This window comes from Neovison vison, chromosome 8, assembly GCF_020171115.1.
Source record: "Neovison vison isolate M4711 chromosome 8, ASM_NN_V1, whole genome shotgun sequence".
NCBI lineage: Eukaryota > Metazoa > Chordata > Mammalia > Carnivora > Mustelidae > Neogale > Neogale vison.
Window position 1 is genome coordinate 121,910,095 of NC_058098.1, and position 21,131 is coordinate 121,931,225.

Below are 21,131 nucleotides of genomic sequence, written 5' to 3' on the forward strand. Positions count from 1 at the left end.
GGCGGGCGGGGGAGTGGGGTGGGGATATCTCTGGTCTGGTGCAGGGGTGCAGCTGCGGGGCTGTGAGGCAGAGCTAACGCTGGCCTGATGGGTGTTCTGTTTAGCCAGCGCTGCTGGCCCTGGGGGCAGCAGGGATGCGGACCCTTCCTGTGACCAGGCCAGGCGGGGCTGTGGGAGGCCAGCACAGACTAGGGAATCACGCTGGCATCCACACTGCTCTCCAGCCACCCCCTCCACATCCCCTCTCTCTGCTTATCCCTCTCTCCTCATTCTTTCCGCCTCTCTCCTTGCTTTCATTCTCCTTTACCCGGCCATATAAAATAGACTTAGAATCTATTAGCAAAGCTGGGTCGATTTTTAAAAAATTAACCAACAGGTGAGGACGTTTTTTCTTTATCTCATAAATAAAGCTCAGGAAACAATTTTTTAAATTCTGTGTGATCTTTGACTTAATTGATCAATCGATTTAATTTATTAATGAGAACCTCTGAAAGTTTCCTCATCCTAATGGAACGGGAGGCATTCATGTGATTTAAAAAAAAAAAAAAAGGACACAGACCCTCTAGATTTTAGAATATCCTCAACTTGGAGAATGTTCCCCTCTCCCAAAATGAATGTTCCCCTCTCCTGCCTGGCCACCAGGAGTTCATTCTGAGACTCCCTGTCCCAAACCCTGACTCCCACCTCTGTCTCCTTGAAATACTCACAGTTTCCACATTGCTGATGGCGGCCACAAATTTAATATCAGAAGGTCTCACCAAGTGGACTGCAAAGACAAGAGCCCATTGAAGAAGGTCAGATCCCCCTTCCCGAAGATATGAGCCAAAGATGCCAATTGGGAGGGACAGACCCACATCCCCCAGCCTGAGGTAGAAGGCAGAAGACCAAGAGGTCACTGCGACCCATAAGGAACCCCGGTGGAAAGAGGCTCACTGTTCTCTGGAGGCCACAGGTGTCCCAGGGCAGGTCGCTCATGGCTCTCCTTTTCCCTCCTGACTGGATTTCTTTCTGCTCCTTGCTTCCCTCTATCCCTTGGTTCTGCATTTCTGAGCCCCCATTAATAAGTAAAGGGTAACAAGTTAAAATGAAAATTATCTGGGTACAAAAGGGATAATGTTAGCTCGAAGAGAACCAGAGAACATCACTCAAAGTCTGTGAACACCCATAAGCATCAGATGCAAACTGTATGTAAACTGTACACCAGGAAGCCTCCCTGACCACCCCCTCCCTCCGCCCCCTCCTGGGCCACCAACTCTTTTAGGATTAAGTCTTTCTAGAAACCACAGACCTCCTGATCATGTTACAGGGCTTTTAAAAGGAAACCTCCTAAAGAAACCGTTTCCTAAGAGGTATATCGATTTTTTTTTCTAGCTACATTCCTTATATAATGGAAGGATAAGAATAGCGTGCTAACCGGAAATGCAAACATAAGCAGAGCCATGAAACACGGGCTGTCACGCGGCCATTTGACAGGGTAAAGCCAGAGAAGACAGCCGGATCCAGAGCCACACCCATATCACCCAGGCCTCAGGCAAATCTAGCCCATCGTAGGAGAAAAATGTCCACAGCAGCCACTGCAGCTTACGTCCAGGAGGGCAGCTGAAGGACGAAGCTCCAACCCCCAGCTCCTGAGGCACCGACCGCAGCCCTGGAGGTGAGCTCCCGGGGCCCCCCTCACCTGGGCTGCCATGTTGGTGAGATCTCTCGTTGAGATCTCGGTTGAGGGGAGAGGGGGTGTGAAGGATGGGGGTGGAGAAGAGGCCTGAATGGCTGAAAGGTGCAAGATGAGGAAGGCCAGAGCCTCTGCTGGCCATGCCAGGGAGAAGATGCCAGCCTTCCAAGCTCACGGCTCAGGGCCCCATACCTGACTTGGGTGGCACGCTGGATCCTGACGTCTTTGAGTTGCATGGGAATGGAAAACTCTTCCAGGTCTGCAGATGAAACCAAATGTCAGAAACATCAACGGCCTTGTACAGAAATATCACAGGTCCTGAAAGCTCGGTGTACTTTCACTGCGTACTTTTCCCTCTAGGTTCAAAACCCAGAAGCGACCACAATTCCCCATAGTCAAGTCCATCTGATTCCACACCGCGTTCAAGGTGCAAGGGGATGTGTGTCTATTGACAGTGATCTTAGCAAGTGGCAGGTGAGGATGTGTCAGAACGGTTGGGGTGAGGTGGGGGCAGGGAGGAAAGATTAAAAAAAAGAATAAAAATCAATTTTGGGGGCTGATGAAAAAGATCTGGAGACAGTGGCGACAGTTGCCCAACAATGGGATTGTCTTAATGCCACTGAATTGTATGCTCAGAAATGGTAAAAAATTGGTAAATTTTATGTTATGTGTATTTTCCCACAATAAAAAAATATAATTAAGAGACCCAGGTATATAGACTAGAAAGTTAAACAGATCCATTCTTCGCTATCATATGTTTTCAATGTTTTCCACTTCCCCTCTTTTAATTTGACGATATACACAAAAGCAGGTACAGCAGGCATTATGTTTATTTGCTGCTGAATATGGGAACTCTCGAGTGCTCACCAGGCTGGTGTGTCCTAAGCCCGGAGGAACTGCTAAGAGCCAAGGAGGGACTGGGTGACATGCATGCCCAGAGTGGCCTCTGCTTCTGTGAATCCCACAAAAGGCTTTGGCAAGGGAGATCGTGTTTTCTCCCAAGAATCAAGAGAAGAAAGGGGAAATATTACAACAGGGAAAAACGTGCAGTAAATAAGGTGCTTGACCACATCTCGCTGTCACAAGACACAAGCTAATTTCTCTTGAATTACTAATTTCCGTAAGAGATAAAGAATTTATTCTCAACTCTTATCTTATGGATGTTCTGGGAAGACGTCGCCCAGATGCCTTCAGTTAATTTACAGCATCTGCTTCAAAGTTCATAGAGATAATAAGCCCACTTATAACTCTTTCTGGACATTTCTGGGAACCACCAGCTTAGTCTGCAGTTGAGCCCCAAATTCCAGGGGATACAGTTGTACCCCCTCCGCTGTGCCAGGCCACCCAACTATCCCTGGGGGAAGCTGCTCCTCCAGCCCATTCCCTCCAGACTTCAGGGAGGGACCTGTCAGTTTGCCTCAAGAATGGGATTTACCCACTAGAAAGGAAAACCACTCCCCCCAACTTCTTCCATCAGGACAAAGCCCTCACCTCTGGTGATCCTTGCTCTTCTAATGTGTTCTTTCCAGGAGAGATAGAGGCCCTGGTGGGTCCTAGAAGAAAGCAAATATAGCTCAAATTATTTAGCTAGAATTAATACCCACCCAGATTTGTAGCTTTCCTGCCCTTCCACTTAGCCCTACCTATGTGCCCAGCTCAGTAAATTCTCTTGTGTTCAGAAAGTCCAACATTCATCCATTTCAATTCATTCCTCCAACTATCACCTCCTTTGTCTGGGACACATGCTTCTACTAATGCAGCCTATGAACGGAAAACCCCCAGGATGAAAAGCAAAAGTGTTATCTGGGAGGGGTCAGTAATAGCCCTGTATCACGTTATTATCTAGCATGTTATCACAGATACCTTTACTGGTTCCTTAGCAAAGGGCAGAACTCTTGAGGAAGATCATGTTGAACAAACACCTGCTGCTGTTTGGGAATCCGGGACAAAGCAGGAAAGGCGAACGACCTTCTGGAATTGTCTGAAGGGTTTTGTGAATTTAAGAGCTAATTGTGGGGTTCCCAGGGGCTGTGACTGTACACCACGGCTAGATAGGGGCTGCCTGGAGTGGTCTTATTGAGGGTGAAGTGAAGGGGAAGAAAAGGCAGATAGAGAAACAGCAAAGATGCTATCCTCATCCCAGCTTACTTTGGGCCAGTCTTTTAAAAATATTTGCATTTTCTTTACCTTTTAAAGATATAATTTATGTATGATAAAAGACTCATCAAGTGTCTAAGCCAATAAGTTTTCCCATCAAACATCTTCAATACACACAAAAAAACAGTGTAGTACAATTAACAGCACTCTAAGTAAAGGAAAACCAATTCACCCACAGGGCTACTACCCCAATAACCAAAAGGGATTTGTTCACACTCTCAGGTCTATCATCAGGCTCCAGAACGGGCACACTGTCCATTTAGTTGTAATCAGTGTGGATGCAATCTTGTATCCAGCAAGCTCCCCTTCATATTACATCCTGAGCATTTTTCATGTTGCTAGGTCATCTTGATTGTTTAACTACTTCGTGATACGTTTATGATACTGATATGTAATCAGATATCCCGGTCCCTGGTGACCTCGGACTTCTCCCCACCCAGTTCTCTGCCCAGGGTGCACACTCTTGGTCAGGTTATACCTCGTGAGAACCCCCAAACGGCGTTAGTGCCCAAAGGGGAGATGGGGGCTTAGGGGAAGAGGGCTTGATTTCTTTTCTACCTCAACCTTCTTCTGCAGCTTTCCATTGTTTCTTCTATTTTATTAACATATAATGTATTAATAGCCCCAGGGGTACAGATCTGTGAATCACCAGGTTTACACACTTCACAGCACTCACCATAGCACATACCCTCTCCAATGTCCATAACCCAACCACCCTCTCCTGACCCCCTTCCCCCCTCCCGTCCCCTGCCCCCCGGCAACCCTCAGTTTGTTTTGTGAGATTAAGAGTCTCTTATGGTTTGTCTCCCTCCCGATCCCATCTTATTTCATTTATTCTTTTCCTACCCCACAACCCCCCCAACATTGCATCTCCCCTTCCTCATATCAGGGAGATCATATGATAGTTGTCTTTCTCCTACTGACTTATTTCGCTAAGCATAATACCCTCTAGTTCCATCCACATTGTCACAAATGGCAAGATTTCATTTCTTTTGATGTGCAGCTTTTCTTTTTGACCCTGAAAGGAATTTATCTGGAGTTTCACACGCAGTAAGAGTATATTTCATTGCCTGCCCGCTGTGAGATCAGGCGCTGATTTCCATGTTGGAGCTCCTAGCGGGAAGGATGGCTATAACTTGCCCCCAGATCTCAGTGGCAAATTTATAATTCCCAGAAGAAAGCTTTCTGGGCAGAAAGAGCCACATGATGATGGCAAGGCACAGAGCTGCGGATAAGCTCGGAGTGCTAGCAAAGCCTGGAGCAGGTTTGTAATGGGAGGGAAGGGAAGTGGAGGCAGGGAGAGGAGGGTAGAGGAGGGCAGCTGGGCTGTGGAGCTGCAAATACCAGGCTTCTCTATGAGCAACAGGGAGTCAGGCTGCTCTCTAAAAAGATGAGTGTTAACATGTATTTTAAGATGTTCATTGCTCTGGAAGTAGCGAAGTTAATGAATTCTCAGGGCAGAGAGGTGAGATTATGGTTGTAATTTTTTTTAAAGCGAGGCTAAAAATGTATATGACAGCTAACACTAATATATAGCCTCTCTGTGCTGGGCTTTCTAAATCCTTACATGAAATAATTCATTTAATCCCTACCACAGCTCTAGGAGATAAATGCTATTATCTCCACTTTGTAGATAAAACAGGCTCAGAAAGATTAAGTGACATTTTAAAGGTGACACAGTTAATAAAGGCAATAGCAGGATTTGAAAATGGGCAGCCTGGCTCTGTCGGCTGTGGTCACGGCCAGCAAGCTAAGTCTAAGTCACAGCCTATGATCCAGATCAGGGATCGGTCACACGGTCTGTATTTTAGGTTTTACAGACCATACTGTCTGTCACTGCTCAGCTCTGGAGGAGCGCAAAAGCAGCCACAGACAAGATATAAACAAATTAACTTTATGGAGACTGAAATTTGAATTTCATGTAATTTTCATTTGTCATGAAATACCCTTCTATTTTTCCCAATCATTTACATTTTTAAAAACCTTTGCAGGTTTCAATGAACTAATTTTTTTTTTAAGATTTTATTCATTTATTCGTCAGAAAGAGAAAATGTGAAGTCAAGCCGGGGAAATGGCAGGCAGAGGGAAAGGCAGGTTCCCTGCTGAGCAGGGAGCCAGATGTGGGTGGGACTTGATCCCAGGACTCTGTGATCATGACGAGAGCTAAAGGCAGATGCTTAACCGACTGAGCCACCCAGGTGTCCCTCAATGGACTGATTTTAAAGTTTATATGAAAAGGCAAAAAAGACCCAGAATAGCCAACAGAATATCAAAGAAGAAAAAAGTCAGAGAACCGACACAATCCAACCTCAAGATCTACTATAAAGCTACAATGTGATATTGGCGGAGGAGCAGACAAATAAATCCATGGGCCAGAATAGAGAGTCCAGAAATAGACCCACGTAAATAAAGTGAACTGATCTTTGACAAAGAAGCAAAGGCAGTACAATGGAGAAAAGATAGTCTTTTCAACAAATGGTGTTGGAATAACTGGACATCCACATTAAAAAAAAAAAAAAGAATCTAAAAATGTAAAATCTATTCTTAGCTCACAGGTCATACAAAAACAGGCATAAGGTTGGATTCAACCCATTGGCTGTTATTTGCTAACCAATGCCTGATCTGTACTGCTTACTGTAAAGAGATCACCAAGGTTCAACAGGAAAATGGCATCCCTGGTGATCAGCAAAAGCCTGTAGCCCCAAGAACTCCAGGTGGGAACCTGGGACCTACCTGCAGGATGCCAGGTAAAGGAGAGCTGGTGCCGGAGCCAGTATCCTCTAGTCTTTGAGAAACATCCTATTCTGTACATACCTCGGTCCTCCAGGCACCAAGCCTGAGACATACAAAAATCTCTCCCTAAAGAAAACCTTCGGTTCCCTGCCATAAAAAGTAGTTTCCTTTAAAAAAGATTTTTTATATAAATAAACAAACAAATAAATAAGATTTTTATGACTGTGAATACACTCAGTACTGTATAATTTCTTAAAAAAACAAAAACCAAAAAACAAACCTTTAAATCAAATAATAGAAGCAGAAAAATCTAGCCCAGTGCCTACACAAATACACACGGAAATATGTTCATTTTGATAAAAAGTGCTTTTTGTTATCAAACCAGTCCAGAGAGAAATATGTCATTCTTAGCATCATTGTATAGTAGCAAAAGTTAAATTTTTTCTTTCAAGAAGCAGGACTGGATTGCGAGCTTCCATCTGCTAACTCTAGATCTAATAGGGTTTAAAGGGCTCAGAGGAGCCTGTTTTTGAAGACAATAGATGAATCCCTACATCTTTTCCTGCAACCACTGTGGAATCTTCTGGGCATTAATTTTGAATCTTTGTGTTCCTTCCCCAACCGACACACAGACCCATAAACAGAGCCTTACAAACCCCAGGTGTCCGAGCATGACTTGTGTCTGTGTCACTGACTGATCACTCAAGTGTGCAGACCCAGGGCTGGCTACTAGGATGCCAGGTTAAAGAGATAAAAATAAGAAATATACAAAAATTGGGTATTCATCCTTTCTGATGGAGGCATAATACTCCATAGTATATACAGACCATATCTTCTTTATCCAATACCCAACTTTTGTATCAACATGGGACTGGGGGAGATTATGCTGAGTGAAATAAGTCAAGCAGAGAAAGTCAATTATCATATGGTTTCACTTACTTGTGGAGCATAAGGAATAACACAGAGGACATTGGGAAATGGAGAGGAGAAGTGAGTTGGGGAAAATCAGAGGGGGAGACAAACCATGAGAGACTGTGGACTCTGGGAAATAAACTGAGGGCTTTGGAGAGGAAGGGAGTGGGGACTTGGGTGAGCCTGGTGGTGGGTATTAAGGAAGGCATCTGTTGCGTGGAACACTGGGTGTGGTGCATAAATAATGAATTTTGGAACACACACACACAAAATTAAATTAAATTAAATTAAAAAAAATAAAAATAGGGCTCTCTGCTGAGCGGAGAGCCTGCTTTCCTCTCTCTCTCTCTCTCTCTCTAAAAAAAAAAAATAATAATAAAATAAAATAAAAATAAAAAAATAAGAAATAGAAACCTGACCAAAACATCAGGGGCTACACACCATGAAAGAGATCCATTCCAAAGTTTAAGTCTAGGCAAGTTTCTAAAAACCCAACATCCTCAGAAAAATCAAACGAATCCAGACTTTTGACATTTTATTAAATATGTCTAATTTGCAACCAAAAATTACTAGACATGCTGTGAAACTGAAAAGTGAGTCTTGTACGGGGGGGACAAAAAATAGTCAATGAGAATCAGTTCTGAGTAGGTCCAGATGTTAGATTTTGCAGGCGAAGTTTTCAAAGCAGCTATTATATCGATGTTTGAGGAATTAAAGTAAAAATAAAAATGAAAGACTCAACAAATAGATACTATCAAAATAAAGGAAATCTAGAGTTGAAAAATATAAGACTGAAAGATTTACTAGACTGGCTCAGCCCCAGACTTAAGAAGGTAGGAAAAAAGAATTTATAAACTTCAAGACAGATCAATAGATCAATAGAAGGTACATTTCTGAAAAGTACAGAAAAAAAGATTGAAGAAAAATAAACAGAGCCTCAGAGATCCGTGGCTACTGCCAAACACATAAACATATAAGTAATGAGTCCCAGAAGCAGCAGAGAAAGAGGCAGAAAGGGATCTGAAGAGATTATGGCTAAAAACTTCTCACATTTGAAGAAAAATTTTGAGCCACAGATCAAAGAAGCTGAAAACAACAACAACAAACAAAAAAACCTCTGGGTAGGAAAAACACAAAGAGAATTCTATCTAGATCCTTTAACTGTAATAACTGATGAGTCTAGGTGTAGTTCCAAAGCCAAGGAAAAAATTTCAAGAACAGCAGAAGAAAATCACATATGGGAAACCAACGTCATATGGCTCACAGTCAACTTATACAAAACAATGGAGGCCAGAAGATGGGGGAATGACACATTCTAAATGTTACAAGGAAAATGATCCCACACAGAAACATAGCGATGTATGAAGGAATGAAGTACAGAGAGAGTGAATATGTAGATAAATCCAAAATAATATCGACTGTATGAAATGGAAGCCAGCAAACTATGGCCTTTGGGTCAAATCTGCCCACCGCGTGTTTTTATATGGCTCTCTAGAGAAGAACAGCTTCTACATTTTTAAAAGTTAAAAAAACAAAGGAAGAGTATGCGGTAGAAACCACGCATGAGCCGCAAACCCTAAACTATTTACCATTTGGCCTTTTATAGAACAAATTTGCTGCCCCCCAATAAAAATAATGTAGTGTGGAGTTTAAAACATATGTAACATCTTGCTGTGTGGGCAGATTTGGACAGAGTAAACGGAGTCACACTGACAAGGTTTTCCTTCATCTGGGAAATGATGAAAGTACTCATTTAATTAGATTTGAATAAGTCAAGGATGCATGTTCAGATCGTAAATGCCACAATAACAACAAAACCACGTATAATCAGCAAGTTCATGGGGGGCGGGGTGGGGCAGACCATGAAAGTACATAATCCAAAGAAGGCAAGAAAGGAGAAAAGATCATAAAAGAACTTTGGACACACTAGAACCTAAATAGTTAGATATCCTATTTATTTTTATTATATGTATATATTTTTAATTAAGTTTTAAAAAGATTTTATTTATTTGACAGAGATAAAAATAAGAGAGAGGCACAGCGAGAGAAGGAACACAAGCAGGGGGAGTGGGAGAGGGAGAGGGAGTGGGAGCGGGGAGCCTGATGCAGGGCTCGATCCCAGGACCCTGAGATCATGACCTGAGCTGAAGGCAGATGCTTAATGACTGAGCCACCCAGGTGCCCCTAGATATCCTATTTAAACACACTTGGGAAGACCAGAGAGGAAAAGCTGAAGAGGGGTGTAGGAGACCTTCCTTCAGCTTTGAAAGGGGTGCTGGCCTTGTTCCATGTGACTTCCAAGGCCGGAGTGGACCCATGGAGAAAGGTCATCTTTGGTAGAAAAGCCAGAGCTTCTGGAACAAGAATGGGCCCCTTGGGACACTGGTCCAAGCAGAGGTGAGGGATCAGGGCAGGCAGCGGGTACACACACCAGGCAGACATTAAGAGCTTGGTCATTCCTGCTCTGGTCAGTCTCTCTGTGCCTCTGTTTCCTCACCTAAAAATGCGGTTTGATACTACCTGCCTCATGGGATTGCTGGAAGGATTAAATGCATGCAAGCATACAACTCGGTATCTGAGGCTGGCAAAGGTGCAGTAAGTGGTAGTTGTCATTATTATCATTTCTATATCAGAGAGATGGTTAGCACAGACCATTTTTCCAGAACCTTTCAACCTCAACATTCTCGCATTTCCTCAGAGAACTACAGAGGTCATGTTTTAACTTGCTGATTGGAATCAATCGTCTGTGGTAACTGCAGGGGTAACTGTCTAGAATTTAAACACTAGGTGTTCAGATCACAAGACCCAGGGGGAAACTCAGAACCCCTGGGGTGCTATACCCACAGACCCTGGAGGGACTTGGCCCTCGTTCCAGTCCTCGACTTCCCACCAGCTAAGTGGGGAGAACAATTCTTGCCTATTCCCACAGCACCCGGAGGTACTGTGGAAGAAATGATCAAAGCTCTTGTGGCATGACTGAAGCCCATGGTTTTTTCCTCATTTGGAAGGTTGTCTTAGCCTCAAGCTCATGATTCTACAAAGGGCTTTGAGCTCCCTGAAAAACTCCCATCTCAATAAAGTCAGGAAGGGAAAAAACCATGTACTTTTCCACCCTGATGGGAATGAAAGAGAAAGACATCTGTGCACACTGGGAGAAACAGGTTCGGCTGAAATTAGTCATCCAAGTAGGAAGAGCCACAACCACTGGGGTTCTGGAAGCAACAATGAGCCACTGGAACGTCAGACCTGGCTAAGTATTAAGGTCGCAATTGAGTCTCCTGAGGGAAGCACCTTCTGAAGCAGATGTTCTCTACCCAGCTGCTGCCTAGCCCCCCCGCGCCCACCTCAAGACAGACACTCGGGTTTGATGGACTTGGGGTACAGTCTGGGTATTCTGGGCACCAGCACTTTTTAAAGGTCATTTGAGTGATGTGCCTTTGAGATTGAGAGCCCCAACTCTTCAGGGAAACCCAAACTGTGTTAGCCCAACAGCTGGCCAGGGGTAAGCAGGGTGATTTCAAAAACAAAAGTGAAACAGCTTATGCTGTCCTTATTAATACAGTTCTTTTATGTTTTTCCACTCACATTGTGTCTGGAGCACCATTTTCCACCCCCATCCCTGCCTAGAGGACAGTCAGTCATTTTGTGACCTTGACCAAGAATTAATCTCTCTGGGGGCACCTGGGTAGCTCAGTGGGTTAAAGCCTCTGCCTTTGACTCAGGTCGTGATCCCAGTGTCCTGGGATCGAGCCCTGCTGAGTGGAGAGCCTGCTTCCCCTCTCTCTCTGCCTGCCTCTCTGCCTACCTGTGATCTCTGTCTGTCAAATAAATAAATAAAATCTTAAAAAAAAAAAAAAAAGAATTAATCTCTCTGAACCTCAACTTCCTCACCTATATCATAAAATAGGGGTATAGCTAGTTTCCTGGCCACCTTCTTGAGCTTGTCTTAAGGATCAAAGAACAGAAACCGCCGTGTGGATAGGAGGGATAGGAGAGGGCTGTACCCAAGCTAGGGACGACTTGTCTCCCTGGATGAAAGGAAGGTGCTTGCCCTGGGCAGCTGGGGAGGACTTTCAAGGCCAATACTTATGGAATTAAGGCCACTCCTTAGTGTACATGACATTCTCGGGCCCTTTGAAAAGTGTAATGTCCTCACAGCACCCCTAAAGGGTAAGTAGTGGCAGGATTTATAACCTTATTAACATGTTTACAGGCTCAGAGAAGCTAGGTGACTTCTACCAGCTCACAGAGACCACACTGGCAAGGCAGGGCACACAGGCCTGAGGCCAGCACCGCCCTCCACCCACAGAGCAGTGAGCTGTCCTTGTGACCATTGTGAGCCAGTATTCGCCCCCCATACTGTGTGGACTGTAAGCAGCTCTTCTGGGCCATGTCTGTCACTGCATGCAGCACCTCATTCCCACTCACACCACAGGGCCCATGGAATGGTGTGGTCTCCTGTCTGCCAGCACCCCACATGACCACCTGGGGGTCCTGGGTTCAAAATCACAAGCCATGCTTGGCTTCTGCTCCAACACCAAAATTTCCTGTGCTCTGAGGGTCACAGGATGTCAGTGTCCTTCCCTCGGTGTGGTGCTTTGGTGGTCCCATGCCATAATCTGTGGAAGGTGACATGGAAGACCAGAGAAGCTTTCTAGGGTAGCTAGATTGACCTCCGAATGTTTCTCTTAGAAGGGTCAAGGTGGCCAGATCTCTGATACCATCACGTTTAATGTCCCAGGAAACTAAGACCCAGAGACGTTAGCAAACTTGGCCAAGATCACTCAGCAAGTTACTAAAAAGGCCACATGGTGTGACATGACTTTTCCCTAACCTGGTCTGATATGCTTTCCATGCTTTGGTCAAAAAGACCAAAGTCTTTTTTGAAAGGAGGTTCTAAAAAATGCTTCTTGTATGTGTTGTTCTGTAGCCTGAGTTCCCGGTATATGGAAATTGTATTCTTCTGTCCTGTCTTTAAGACCATTTTTTTCAGCTGCCCTAACTCATCAGTCACTCTCAGTTTATCATGAGGGTGCCAAAGAATGGTATAGGATTAACGCTGTCACAATCTCTGAGTAGACACATCCTCTAGTCTGATGATTGTTACAAAACCCCATTACAGATGATCTGGAAAGTCCCAAACCAGCATTCTCTAAGTACTCCCTGTCCTGAGCTGATCACCCCAGGGAGACACCACCACCCAGGACAGAGTCCATTCCAGGCAGAGGCCAGTGCACCCTCCTGCTCCATCTCCCGAGGCCCACCCAGTATCCAATATCACACACCCTGCGCCACAGGAGAGTGAAGAAGTTTCTAGGGCGCGGTTCTAAACAGGAGAGAGCATATTCACAGCTGACTTGAGGTTTTGCCCCTGGCTCATTTTAGGACCTCTCAGATGAGGAATGTTTGGCTTGTAGGCTATTTTTTCCCAGCTTCCTCCGGGTAACCCAGAGCCAGAAGGGACAATCCAAAGAAGAGAGTCCCATAGTGAAGGTGAACAAGTGGTGGCTTGGCCGCCGGAGCCTGGACTCCTCCTCCCACACTGATCTCCTCCATGAACACTCCCAGCTCCAGCAACCCCAGCTAGAGCTTTAAAGGGGACCAGGGACCCTCAAAGCTCAATGCCAGGGTAGCAGTCATTAGTGAGCTCCAACAGGAAGGGAATCTCTGGGAGCTGAGTGGGGGGGCCCCAGGGTCCCCACCCCCCCCACCCCCATTCAGGAAGGTCTCCTCCCAGAGACAACTCGGAGGTCCTGGTGCAAAGAAGAGAGCGTGGCCTGGGGAAAACTGTTCTCACTGGAAAACAAGAACACAGAAGGAGATGGTTCCCTAAGGCAAGAGAAAAGCACTTGGCCTTGCCAGAGCCGAGCAAACTCCCTCGCGGGCCTCTTTCTTGGAGCCAGGCACACGAATTCACCAAGGTGCCGCCTCTTACCATACATGGCCTTTTCTGTCTGAAGCTGCCAGACTCATCTTGCCCCAAACACCACTTGCATTAGGCTACCCCCTGCTGAAGAATCTTGAATAGCAATCCAAATTCCAGGCTTGCTGTGTGACCTTGGGCAGGTCACTTAACCTGGCCCAAGGGTTCAGTTTTTGTTTTAAAAAAAAAAAAAAAAAGATTGGTTATAACCCTTCTAGAAATCTCTTTAAGACAAAAGGGGCTAGGAGAACCTTGATCATTCTCGGATTTCAAAATCCTCCCCCAACACCTACCCTGCCCTGCTCTCAGGGGACCTGCTCCCCGCTCCTGGCACCAGGCCTGCTGAGCCCGGACACCCCTTATCGCGAGCTGCTCTGGGACTTGCCCGTCCTCCCCGCACTGGTGTTTATCTTGGTCTCACGCAGCCTCAGAGCAGCACCGAGTTTCCTGCCCACGTGAAAACTTCCCCAGCCCACGTCCACCTCTCTGTTTTCTGAAGTCTGTTGCTTTTAGTACAGCTACTTCACCTATTTTGGTGCTTAATTCTCCAGTGATTTTATGCAAATCAGTTCTGTCTGTCTCCAGAGGGTTCCTTCCTTTGGTTTATCAACTACCAGCCTGGCTTAGCTCAGCTCAGGTTCCTGGAAGGCTGCTCAGGCGCCTCACTGACAGTAGCAAGAATGCAACTTGATGAAAAGGATGATTGACAATAAAGTCCTAAAAATCTACAAGGTACAGATGACATCCTGGGAAAGGAGGACTCCTGAGATGCCCCCCGCCCCCCCAGAAAACGCCTAAGCCGGGGTGTGCTGCTCAGAGCAGGGATTTAGAGGAAAGTGAGTGGGGTTTGGGGCAGGGGATAGGGATGGGGACTGAGGTATCTGCTGGAAGAGAGAGTCTGACGCCTGAGTTCTGGGGATGGCTGGGTCACCACCTCAGTAAGGGATTCTAGCAAGTCTCTAACCTCTCTCCTCAATAACCAAAGAAGCTGGCTACCAGAAATTTCTCCAGTGTTGCTTTCTACTCTTATTTGGAGTATGTCTGGAAGGCTGGACTGACAACCTCCAGGAAGGACTCCAGGCCCCTGTAAGACAAGCGCTGACTAGCTTTACCTGTTCCAATACGGTAAAGCCATCTTGTGAGGGTTCTAATACCCTCACAAGATGGGTTCACCCAACTCCCACCTTTGGCTTGACAGCAACAGGCCTGGCGTGGGTGCATACCAAGGCAGTGAGTTTTCATTCCCCAGCCTGACAGTCTCCCCGGGAACTGCTGACCCATTCCAGGACAATGAAATTCTAGCAAAAATCGTGCTTTATTAGCTGCAGTGATTTCTTGCCAACTACAGTTTTGAGATAATGCTGTTTCAGTTTTACACACCCGAACTTTCAGAACAGGAACCTGTTTCCATGTGTGTTGTTGGTCTAGCCCATTCAAAGCTTAAATAAAAGCCAAATTATGATTCTTCCCTCCCTTAGGCCTGTAATGCAGGGTGGTGGGGAGAAGCCCTGGCTTAGGACTGAATTCCAGCTCCTGTACTTAGAGTTAGATCACCTTGGGGGAAGTTAGTTAATTTCTGAGTCTCAGTTGTCTCATCTGTAAAATGAAGACCATAGTCTATCCCTCTTATAGGAAAGCGGTTATATATGGACAGTGGTTAGAGTGGGGCTTGACTGCTCTTCTAGGGAAACTCACACTGGGAGTTTAGTTTGAAGGGATCCTCAAATGTCAATGTCTCCAGTGCCCACCAGAATGACATTTACATAGGTTCTGGAGATAGGCGTCTTGTCTTCATCTGAGTCTCACATATAACTTTTGGAGGAGTCTGAGCAGCACACAATAAAAAATAACTAAACACAGAAAGAAACAAGGTATGCAGGAGCAAGATTTAGCAGGAGGAAAAAAAAAAAAAAAAGCAGAAACAAATCCAAAACTTTGGATACTGAAATGATCAGACCAAAATTATAAAACTACTATTTTAAAAAAAAAGAAAACTTGATATTTATGGGAATACAAAATTATTTTTAAAAGTAACACCGTAAATTTGGCAAGAACTAAATGTAAATTAAATTTGAAAAATAAAATCAGTTTTCAAAATCTTCAATGATCCGGGCTTAATGGCAAATTGGACACAACTGAGAGAATGAATAAATTAGGGCATGTGTCAGAACAAATTATTTAGAATGCAGCACAGAAAGAAAAAAAGATGGTATAGTTGGACAAGGGGCTAAGAGACATGGTATATACAGAAAACCAAACAAACATTTAATTGACATTACAGAAGACAGAAATAATGGTATAGAAGCAATATTTTAAGAGATACCCGCTGAGAATTTTTAAAATTTATAAAATATATCAAGCCATAGACTCAAAATATATTATAAATGCCAAGCAAGATTAATTCACAGAAATTAATGACATAGGAAACATAGACTGTGGTCTATTTTTCCAAAGATGGCCATGACATTTCCTCCTATCCTGCATGCCCCTTGGCAATGTAACTTTCGCCATTCCTCCCAAGAGGTGAAGTCTATTTCCTTCCCCTTGTATCTAGGCTGACCCTGAAACCTGACTGACCAATAGAATCAGCAGCAGTGACTCTAGGGCCTAGGCATGAAGAGGTCCTGTGGCTTCTCTTTTTGCTCATCTGAGGCCCTGAGTCACCAGGTACAGAAGCCCAGCTGTCCTTATAGGAAGGCCATGTGGGGAAGCACAAGGACATTCCAGTACCAAGTCCTCAGACATGTCATTTTATACCCTCCATGTCAGTCCCACACAATACCATATGATACAGGGACAAGATACCCCAGCTGAGGTCTTTCCAAATTATAGATCCACTGAATTGTGAGCAAATAAAATGGTTGCCATTCGTCAATAAGATTTAAGGTAATTTGCTCTGTAGCACCGGACAACTATGATATAGAAGATCAACAAAGCCAAAAATTAGTTCTCTGAAAAAATGAATAAGGCAGACAAGCCTATGACAAGATGAATTAAAGAAAAAGGAAGAAGTCACAAATAGCCAGTATTGGAAACAAAAAGGGGGCATGACGACAGAAGCTACAGGTATCAAAGAGATAACAACAGAAATCCTCATCAATTCATGCAAAAAACTTGAAAATTTACTTGAAATGGACACAGTCCTAGAAAATCAAAACTTTCTAAAACACATTTATAAGAAATAAAAGATATGAATTCTATAACCATTTAAAAATTGAGTCAGTAGTCAAAAATCGAGCAAAAAATAGTATTCCAGGCCCAGACGACCTTATTGGTGAGTTCTACTGCCAAGAAAAAGAAATTCTTATGGAATAAATTCTTTAAGTAAACTCTACCCTCAACATGGGGTCAAACTCACAACCTGGAGAGCAGGAGTCACATGATCTCCCAACTGAGGCACCCAGGTGCCCCTCATTCCATTCATATTAAAATCTATTCAAGACAGACAAATAGGAACACTCCCAAAGTATTTTATGAGACTGTACGACACTGGTACCAAAATCAACAAAGGAGGAGAGAGAAAAGAAATGACCCTTCAATTTCACTCATGAACACATAAGAAAAAAAAAAATCCTACACAAATGTTAGCACGTTAAATCCAACATTGTAGTTGACCTGTGTGCAATGTGGGGGTTGGGAAAAGGACCCTCCACACAGATAGAAATCCATGTATAATTTTTGATTCCCCCCCAAATTTACTACTAATCACCTACTATTGACCAGAAGTCCTACCAAAAATATAGTCAACTAACATATTTTATATGTATTCTATACTGTATTTTTGTAATAAAGTAAGCTTGAGAAAAGCAAATGTTAAGGAGCACCTGCGTGGCTCAGTTGGTTAAGTGTCCACCTTCGGCTCAGGTCATGATCTGAGGATCCTGGGATCAAGTCCTGCATCGGGCTCCCTGCTCAGTGAGGAGGCTGTTTCTCTCTCTCCCTCTCCCCCTACCGCTTGCTTGTGCTTTCTCTTTCTCTCTCTGTCAAATAAAAATAAAATCTTAAAAAAATAATTTAAAAAAGCAAATGTTAAAATAAGGAAGGGAAAATAAGTTTAAAGAACTGTACAGTGTTTATCAATACCATAAGTTGACATCATCTGTTTACAAGATGAATCATCTGGCAGTACCTTCATCAATATTGGCTTAGAGGATATGAAACACTGCAGATGGTGTAGGTCTTACAAATAACAGACATCAAGAATGAAAAGATAATGTATGGTCTGTAAGTTTTGATAATTTTTAACTTTTTATAATAGATTTATATATATTTTAGTGGTAGTAAGTGATAAAATAGACTAGTATCTACATATAACTCATGCATTCATGACATTCTGAACTTGTTCCTAATGTCTTTGTTATTCCTAGGCTGTGTGCTTTGTCTGTTTTTTCAAATTGTTGCAAATCTCCAAAAATTTTTCCAAAAGTGTATCTAAAGAAATTTTAATAAGTGGACCCAAGTGGTTCAAATTCATGTTACTCTAGGGTCAATGGTACATGAAGACAAAATACACCATGACCAACTTGATTTTATTCCAGGAAAGCACGAATGGCTCAATATTAGCAAATCTAGTAACATAATTCAAAATAATAATAAATCTAAGGGAGGAAATATGCTTATTTCCATAAACATTGAAAAGACTTTCAACAAACTTTAACATTCTTTCCTTTCCTGACATAAATAAATACTCAAGGAAATTTATGGATACTTCGTTAATGTGAACACACACAAACACATATACGTGTATGTATGTATGTATGTATGTTTCCCAAAGGCCTCCATCCAACTGAACAGGGAAACATTTGCTTCCTACTAAGGTTAGTAACAAGGTGAGAATCCCCCCCATCACCATTGCTACTTAACTCTGTATTGAAATATAAGCCAGTGCAATCAGGAAAAAATACATAAAGGCAGAAGAATTGGAAGAGAAGGAAAACTATCTCTACTGTTGGTGATATGGGTGTATACCTGCTCCAGAGAATTAATGATAAAACTAATTCAACAGTATAATAATTTAGCAAGATAGAAAGTATAAAATTAATATATGAAAAGTAAAAGCCTTTGTATAGATCCACAAATGAGCTGGTCCAGTTAGAAGTATAGTGGAAGAGAAAAAAAATAATAATGAAAAAATTAGGTACTTCTGAATAAGCTTAGTTCCACTTTACAAATTTAAGGCAATTTCAATAAAAATACCAATGGATTTTTCTTTTTCCAAAGTTAGGCAAATTGAATCTGGAGCTCATGTGGATGTTTATCCACATGATATGGATATCATGTGGATATGGATTCATATCCACATGATATGGATATTAAACAAATGTTTGTTTAAACATGCAAAAAGAGGTATTAAAAACCCTGAAGAAAAGAGCAATGAAGGTAAGTGAAGTAGATTGCAAAATGGCCATAAATTCCTCCTATCCTTGAACGCATGTCGCTTTGCAATGTAACCTTGCTGCTGTTTCCAACAAGAGGGAAAGTCTGTTTCTCCCCTACTTAAATCTGGGATTGGCCACATGAATCGCTTTGGTCAATGGGACATTATCAAATAGTACTTTATTTTATTTATATATTGTATTTAAGTAATTAATTTATTGAGGGAGAACACGAGCATGCAGGGGTGCAAGCAAGCAGGGGTGGAGTGGGGCAGAGACAGAAGGAAGGAGAATCTTAAGCAGGTTCCGCACTCATCACAGAGCCGTAGACTGGGCTCAGTCCGGGGATCTTAAGCTCATGACCTGAGCTGAAATCAAGACTGGGAATGTTAACTGAGTGAGCCACCCAGGAGCCTCATAATGGGACATTATCAAACACATTGCAAGCAGAGTCTTGAAAAGTGTTAGCTCACCGGGACTTCTTACCCTTTTGCATTGTTTTGTGGTTTTTTGTTTTGTTTTGTTTTGTTTTTAACCTGAAACCACGTGATCTTTAAAAATATGAAAAAAGGGACACTTGGGTACCTCAGTTAGTTAAACATCTGCCTTCAGCTCAGGTCATGATCCCAGGGTCGTGGGATTGAGCCCTGCATTGGGGGGATAGGTCCTTGCTTGGGGGCGTGTCCTTGCTTCTTCCTCTGCCCTCTCTCCCCCTGCTTGTGCTCTCCCTTTCTCTCTGACAAATAAATAAATAAAATCTTTAAAAATAAAAATATGAAAAGATATTCAACTTCATTTGTTAACAGAGAAATTTAAATTAAAATATCATTTTTACCTGTAACCTTAGCAAAAATTCTAAAGCTTGGCTATATACTTCATTGTCAAACTATTGGGGAAGAAGGCATTTTCACATATATTGCTGATGTGAATGTAAAAATGGTACAATCCTTATGGAGAGAAATTTGATGATACCTAACAAAACTATGTGTATTTACCCTTTGACCCAGAAATTCCAGTTGTAGGAACTTAAACTAAACTATACCACCAACAACATGAAAAAGACATGCACACGATTGTTCATAACAACACTACTTATAATAACACAATATTGGAATCAACCTAATGCCTACATTAGGAGGTTCATTGAATATATGGTAATAATGGAATATTCTACACTTGGAAAAAAATGAAAAATATCTGAATGAATATGATAGAATTTCAGAATATATTAAGTGAAGAAAATTAAGATGCAAGAAAGTGTATAATAGATTATCATTTGTGCAAGAAGGAAAAAAATAAGAAAGTTTATTTGCAAAAAAATATAGAAAGAATATGAAAATAATGAAATTGCTTACGTACAAGAATAGGTGGAAATGAGATAGAGGGAAGGGCTAGAGAAAGGGATGGTACTTCAAGTATATTTTTTTACATTAACACGGTTCAAAAGTCAGAACAATGCTTTATATATTCAAAAAAATAAGGTAAAATCAATAAAAATGGGAGAAACCCTTTAACTGAATATAAACAGGGACAAACCTAGCTATATGTCAAAGAGATGGCAAAACCATACAGAGAGAACAAAAGAAAAAGAATTAACCCAAGTGATTTTGAGCAAGTAGTTTGATTATACACCCTGAATGGGATGTATTCAAAGGACAAAAGAATGGTAAAGAAATTGTGGCGGTGCTATTGTTAGAGCAATTCTTTTTTTTTTTTTTTTTTTCCTTAAAGTAGGCTCCATGCCCAGTGGGGAACCCAATGTGGGGCTTTGAACTCATGATCCTGAGATTAAGATTTGGGCTGAAATCAAGAGTTGGACACCCAACTGACTGGGCCACCCAGGTGCCCCTGTTGCTAGAGCGATTCATATGTTATGCTGTGTGCATCATAGGACTCAGTAAATGAATAGATTTACTGATGTTTTTGTAACCTTAGTTTGCACTGTGGGAGAAGGACAAAACCAATCTGAAATGGGGGAAGGAGATAAAAGTCCAACTCTAAGTGAAGTTAGAGATAATCTATATACATTTATTTTTTTTCCTTTCTTAAAAGTTTAAATTCAATTAACTAACATATAATGTATTATTGGTTTCAGAGGTCAATGATTCATCAGTCTTACATAATACCCAGTGCCCATTATACCACATGATCTTCTTAATGTCTATCACCTAATTATCCCATCCCCCACCCCCTCCCCTCTCACAACCCTCAGTTTGTTTCCTATGACTAAGAGTCTCTCTTAATCTTAATCTTAATCTCTGGTTTGTCTCCCTCTCTGGTTACATCTTGTACTTTTTTCCTGTCTTCCCCTACAATCCCGTTTTGTTTCTTAAATTCCACATATCAGTGAGATCATATG

General features: G+C 42.6%; 1 protein-coding gene across 1 annotated transcript in view; it reads right to left on the minus strand.

The window, feature by feature from the left end:
* PLB1 (phospholipase B1) overlaps window positions 1-21,131 on the minus strand; it is a 120,827-nt gene that overhangs the window by 95,245 nt on the left and 4,451 nt on the right. Inside the window, exons 2-4 of the mRNA XM_044261845.1 lie at window positions 3,164-3,225; window positions 1,865-1,931; window positions 708-766 (exon numbers count right to left, since the gene is read on the minus strand). Coding sequence (XP_044117780.1) covers window positions 708-766; window positions 1,865-1,931; window positions 3,164-3,225 — 188 coding nt within the window. The remainder of the gene's footprint in view (window positions 1-707; window positions 767-1,864; window positions 1,932-3,163; window positions 3,226-21,131) is intronic.